We start from the raw sequence: 7,209 nt of genomic DNA on the forward strand, positions 1-7,209 counted from the left end.
AGATGGCGTAATATACTGTGTATCTCATAAAATTATGGGTTTGGTTAGGTGTAATGTGAAAAGAAAGTGAAAGCAAACCACGTGATCATCTAAAAATCATCTGCTACACCTTACTGCCAAGGTAGGTGCCACATAATTGACCTATGGAAGACATGCATGTACTTGCAGTGGTGAAATATACTGTGTATCTCATATATTGATAGATTTGGTTACATTTTATGTGAAAAGACAGTGAAAGACTGACCCACGTGCTCGTAAGAAAGAGTGCGTGTCATAAACCTGAGTTAGCACAAAGGTTGTGAAATGCAATGCGAGATATTGAACACATGCATTTACATTTTATTGGTGAAATATACTGTGTATCTCATAAAGTGATAGGTTTGGTTATGTTTTATGTGAAAATAACATGAAAGACTAAACCATGTGCTCATAAGAAAGAGAACGTATCGTTCACCTGAGTTGGCACAAAGGTAGCGACATGCAACACGAGATACGGAACACGTGCATTTACATTTTATTAGTGAAATATACAGTGTATCTCATAACGTCATAGATCTGGTTATGTTTTATGTGAAAATAACATGAAAGACTGAGCCATGTGCTCGTAAGAAAGAGAATGTCTCATACACCTGAATTAGCACAAAGGTAGCGACACGCAATGTGAGATACGGAACACGTGCATTTACATTTTATTGGTGAAATATACTATGTATCTCATAAATTGATAGATTGGTTATGTTTTATGTGAAAATAACATGAGAGACTGAACCACGTGCTCGTAAGAAAGAGAACGTCTCATACACCTCAGTTAGCACAAAGGTAGCAACATGCAACGCGAGATATGGAACACGTGCACATTTCATTGGTGAAATATACTGTAATTCTCATACAATGATGGACTTGGTTATGTGGAATGTGAAATAAAATTGTAAACACTGCAGCATCTTCTCATAAGGGAAACACCATCTGCTACACCTTAGCGCACAGGTAAGGGCCTACGGAACATGTGCATTTACATTTTAGTAGTGAAATGTACTGTGTATCTCATAAAATGATAGATTTGGTGATGTGTAATGTGAAAAGGATTTGAAGGAGTGAACCACGTGCCCGTGGCCCCTACCTATGTGCTAAGTCAGATGTAGGAGATGATGTTTTTCGAGGACATACACGCATATCATGAATCCTTGCGTTGTGCCAGTGTTGAGCAAAGATCTTGGCTGGCTGTGAATAAAATATCTTGACTCCTTTATTTCAGCTCACACCCCTAGCACAGTATAGGACTACCTAGCCTAAGGTACCAGTCCCTTTGACAGCAGTTCATTCTCCAGTTGGCTTGCAATGATATCAGTCTTGCAGAGATGAAACACGGGTTGCCACCAGACCAGTGGAAGAAGCTCCTTGACGAGAATGAGTCGGAGAGCGACATCAAGAACGACAGTTCTGGGGTGGAGGAGGTTGAGCTGACACCATCCGGTCAACAAGTGGAGCTGCCCCGCCTCCTTCCTTCACAGGAGACCACACCACCATCATCGCCTGGTCCCACTGGAAAACACTCCCCACCTCTTGGACCAGCCAGTCCCACCGCTCACTTCGTCGGCTCCGAATCTCCAGTCCCCTCTGCCCCCTTTGGTGAGCCAGTGTCACCAGAAGCTGGGCCATCGTTTGTTGTGATGGCCTCTCCATCCGCATCTGTCATGCAGGATGCTACGGCAACATCCTCACCAGCCAGGCCGAGGAGACTGATGTCCCCAGAGCCCTCTGTCTCGTCCTCTGTCTCGTCAGGCATCCCCTCCTAAACGATGGCACCGTGGTCCACTGCTTGGATACGGGGGACATCCAAGGGGTCGGAGCGCAGGCCAAAGGGTGTCGGCAGGCCAACCTACTGTCACCGCCGCTACTGCCAGGATCTTGGGTGGAGCAGTGGCCCGTTCACACCGAACCACGGCCCGTTCACTGTCTCCCCAGGGATCAAGGTGGATATTCCAACAACTCCCCTGCAGTTCTTCCAGCTCTTTTTCATGTAGGAGTTGTTGTCATATCTCACCGTGGAAACCAACCGGTACTCCACATTCCTGGGGACTCAGCTGGATGCCTGGTTCTCCTGCAATGAAGAGGAGATGGCCAAGTTCCTGGGGTTATACCTTTTCATGGGGGTCATGCACATGCCGACCATCAGGCACTACTGGAGGAGCTCTGAGCTGCACAACTACCCTAGGGTCCGCTGGGCGATGAGTGGAAGGTGCTTCACCGCCATCCTCAAGCACTTCCACACCTTCAACTCGCTTGCCATACCCCAGGACAACCAAGATCGGCTCATCTGCATTCGCACGGTCATGGAGTACCTCCTTCAGCGGTTCCAGTCAGTGTACCTACCTGAGGAGCAGCTCAGCCTGGATGAGGACTCTCTGGGGTGGAAGGGCCGGCTGTCCTTCCACATGTACAACCCCCAGAAGCCCACCAAGTACTCCATTGAGCTTAACATGTTGGCTATGTCATCCTTGGGCCACATCTGGAACATCGAGGTCTACACAGGGGTGCAGCAGACCCTTAAGAACACCGTGTGGGGCCTCGTGGAACTGTTGAAGGACCAGGGCTACAAGTTGTTCATGGACAACTACTACAATTCTGTAGCCCTGTGCAAACTACTCTTCACTGCAGCCTTCACGTGTATGGGACCCTACGGCTGCCTAGAGGAGCACCACACCAGCTGCAGGCCATTGCCAGAGCTAAGAGCCTGCCCGAGGGAGGCATGGCGTACAGGCACAAGGACAATGTGCTAGTCCTGCTGTGGAAGGACAAGCACATTGTGAACATGGTGTCCACCTTCCACACTGCCAACACTTTTCCGAAGAGGGTTAGAGGGAAGGTGCGGGGTAATGACAGGCAGACATCCTATGTGGAGAAGGTCGTTAACAAGCCCGTCATTGTGGAGGACTACAACATGTACATGGGTGGGGTGGATCATTTCAATCAGATGGTCCAGTGCTTCCCCATCCAACTGTCAAGTGGACAAAGAAGATCACTTTCTACTTCATCCACATGGCACTCTTCAACGTATTCGCCTTGTACAAAAAGTACAGATGCAGGACATTAACTCTCCTGGAATTTGTGGAGCAGATCATCTACGATCTTCTGCATTTCTATGAAGAGGACTGGATAGCGTCTGGACACGTACTCGACCACGCCCCAGACCTACCTACCAGATGGCCACCACCAGCAACACCTGGCACCCAGCAGGCACAGGCACCAGTGCCAGGATGGGCCCAGCCACCACCAGCACCAGCACTGCCTGCAGGATGATCACCACTTCCCCCATCACCAATACCAGCTCCACCTGCAGCAGGCCCATCACAGGTGCCATCATCACCACCAGCACTGCCTCCAGCAGGGCCATCACAGGTGCCATCGTTGCCACCAGCACCGCCTGCAGGAGGCCCATCAGGGGTGCCAGCATCACCACTACCTTCGGTTGCTGGTCCATTGGGAGAACCCATGCCCGGGCCTGCAGCTCCCACGCGACAGGACCACGAAGCACAAGGGCATCCAAGTAAGCATCGCCAGGTCATCGACGATGACGTGAGGTTGGATTGCACTCTGGGCCACCACCGGGCGAGGATCCCCAACAAGAAGAGACTCAGGTGTACCTTGTGCTTCAAGTTAGCGGTGAGGAAGGACACAAGGAACATGTGTCCTGTATGTGATGTGCCGCTTTGCATGGGTGATTCTTTTGACTGGTACCATACAGAGAGATACCGTCACTAGTGGAGCGCACACACACACACACACACACACACACACACACACACACACAGTACAAAACTCCTCACCTCCCAACCCATCTGGTCCTGCAGGAAGATCATTGCCACCGGAGAAGTATGTGATTTTCTTTTTTTATTTATCTGTTTACCTATCTTTATGACAGTATATTTACACATACATATATACTGTTATTTATCTCAACACAAATGACAGGGTAATAAGTACAGGTTCAGTTTCAGTTGCTAGCAACAGGTGTAGTGTTCATGTGTAGTTTTTGAGAGGACTGAAAACAGAACAGAAGTAATTATATAAAATAGTTGTTGGTATAAAGCCAAAGAAAGCATAGCTAGCAAACATTGAAATGTTTGAGCGCTGTGGGAAAATATCGTTAGTGAGCACGGCTGATGGCGGTTCAGTGTGCGGGAAAATATACCGTATTTTTTTTTTATTTTTTCTAAAAATATGAGGCCTAGGATCACTGTTGTTGGCTAAAATGAAAGCCAATGAAACTCTGCAGAGGATGATATAATAAAGACACAACAGTGGCAAGAAAAGTTTTTTGCTTGAGCTCCCCGAATAAGAAATTTGTTGTCTGTCGGAAATGGGTTTTACTTTTTCTCTTATTAGTCGAACACCATACCTCGTATCAAAGTGTGACCTCTGGCATTCGAAAGCTAATAAAATTTTCTTTCCAATGATGGTATAACATGTATAGAATGATGAGTAAAAATTCGGTTTATGATGATGGGAAGTGAGATCTATGTTCCTGAATGTTTATTTCCACGTATGTATAATTTTTTTTTTTTTTTTTTTTGCTTATCTTGTAGAACAAACATCGACGAATAAGAAAATGTGGGTTTTGTGCCAAAATAAATGTGCTTGGGTGGTGAAAATAAGCCAAGAATGCCCTTTTTTGGAGAGTGCGGTGGCCGGGGGGGTAGGGGAGAAACGCCGGCGTGTCGTAGAACACAAAACTTAAAAACTTATCCGCGCATGAAAGGGTATATATATATATATATATATATATATATATATATATATATATATATATATATATATATATATATATATATATATATAAGCAAATAAATAAGTAATAAGTCACATAATTCATGGGTTAATAAGGAAAATTTAAGTTAACAAGGACATAATATATGACTGGATAGGCAGGTAGACAGATAGATAGAGAAATAGATAGATAGATAGATACTGTTGAACGATTTTTTGATTGATGAACTGTCTGACTGAACTACTGATTGATTGACTGACTGACATCCAGATAGACAGAGAGACAGACAGAAAGCTAGACAAACAGATATATAGATTACCAAACAATTAACAGAAAGACAGATCAACAAATATATAGTGTATTTATATAATACTCACAGTACCCCGTAGAGAAGATGAACATAGCATTCCACCATCCCGTGCTCAGTTTGGTGAGGAGATCATCAAATTTGTCCGTGGTCACCATGTTGCCCACTTCTGCGTCACCTTCTACGTCACGGGGTCACCACCTGAGGTCATGAGAGGTCAGCAGCATGATCACCAAAACAACAAGAACGATCACTGAATAACAAGAAATACGTAAACAAGAACAATGATCAAAACATTAATAACATAAATAACAACCATCGAAACAAGAACAGACACCAAAACAACAGAAAATCATGAAAAGAACGAAAACAACCACGAAAACAACAGTAGCCATCATAAAAACAAGAACAACCACAAAAACAAGAACAACCACAAAAGCAGCAAGAGCAACCACCAAAACAACAATAACAGTAAAAAACAACAGCAATAACATTGATGACAACAACCAAAACAACTAAAAACACCCAGACAACAATAACAACCATCAAAACAACAAGAACAACCACCAAAAAACAAAAACCACAATAACAACAACCAAAACAGCAGCAAAACCACTATAGCAACAATAAAAGCAGCCAAAACAACAATAACAACCACTAGTTCAACAATAACAAAAACCAAAACAACAATAACAACCACCAAAACAAGAAGAATATCCATCAACACAATAACCACCACAAGAAAACAAAAACAACAGAAATATCCACCAAAACAACAATAAAAAACAACTTAACAAAAACAACCACCAAAACAAAAAGAATAACCACAAAGACAATAACAACCACCAAAAACACGAAAACATCAACAGCCGCCAAAACAAAAAACTACCAAAACGACAAGAATAACCACTAAGACAATAACAACCACCAACACAGAACAACCACTAAGACAATAATAACAACCAAAATATCAAAAAAAACATAAAACAACGAGAATAATCACCAAAACAAAAATAACCACCACCACCACCACAACAACAAAAACTAGGGGCCCCCTGAGGGGGAAGTAACATCATCCGCGAGCCGATACATATCTAGCGCGGCTCGGAATATGACCTTGACCGTGATCTACGAGTACTGTACTTTCACCAACTTCGAACTCGTACGAGACTTTCATCCCTACTTCACACCTGTAAAATTTTGTGATGACACCTTGAGCGGTTGCGAAGTAATTGTGGTTACAAACACACAGACCTTGACCTACTTCCACCAATTTCGACAGCATAAGAGATTTTTATCTGAACTGCACACCTGTAAAACTTTGCGATCACATCTTGAGCTATTGCAAAGTTATCTTGCTAAACGACACACAGACGGACAAACAAACTGAAAACAATACTCATGTTAAATTTTTATCCCTACTACACGCCTGTACAAATTTGTGATGATATCATGAGTGGTTAAATAGTTATCTTGGTAACAGACAGCCAGACCTTGATGTTCTTCCCAAAATTTTGACCTCGTGACCACTTTTTTCCTTGCTACACACCTGTAAAATTTAGTCATGGTATCTTGAGTGAAGGCAAAGTTATCATGCTAAAGTGCACACACACACACACACACACACACACACACACACACACACACACACACACACACAATCCGAAAACCTTATCGATTGCTATCATGGGTAGTTACTAGAGGCCTCCACAAGTGGGGAATCACACCAGCCACAAGGGCAGCATGAAATATGACCTTGAGCTTCATCTATCGTCATCAATTTCAAACTCGTAGGAGATTTTCATCCCTACACACCTGTAAACTTTTGTGATGCTATAAGCGGTTGCGAAGTTATCGTGGTAACAGACACACAAACCTCCTACTTTAACCAATCTGGAACTCACAGATTATCATCCCTACTACACACCTGTAAAAGTTTATGATGATATCTGGAGCGGTTGCGAGGTTATCGTGGCAACAGACACACAGAACTTGACCTACTTTCACCAAGTTCAAACTCATGATCGCATTTTTTCGCTACTACACATCTGTAAAGTTTTGTGATGATATCTTGAGTCACTGCAAAGTTATCATCATAACACACACACACACACACACACACACACACACACAC

The 7,209-nt window shown here is 43.8% G+C and overlaps 1 protein-coding gene across 1 annotated transcript in view; it reads right to left on the minus strand.

The window, feature by feature from the left end:
• Positions 1–5,233, minus strand: part of LOC145408657 (organic anion transporter 3-like) — a 41,777-nt gene extending 36,544 nt beyond the window's left edge. The window contains exon 1 of the mRNA XM_080279339.1: positions 5,146–5,233. Coding sequence (XP_080135465.1) covers positions 5,146–5,233 — 88 coding nt within the window. The remainder of the gene's footprint in view (positions 1–5,145) is intronic.
• Between the last annotated feature and the right edge of the window lie 1,976 nt (positions 5,234–7,209).

This window comes from Coenobita brevimanus, chromosome 78, assembly GCF_032717465.1.
Source record: "Coenobita brevimanus isolate Jiangsu-jjx chromosome 78, ASM3271746v2, whole genome shotgun sequence".
Taxonomy (NCBI): Eukaryota; Metazoa; Arthropoda; class Malacostraca; order Decapoda; family Coenobitidae; genus Coenobita; species Coenobita brevimanus.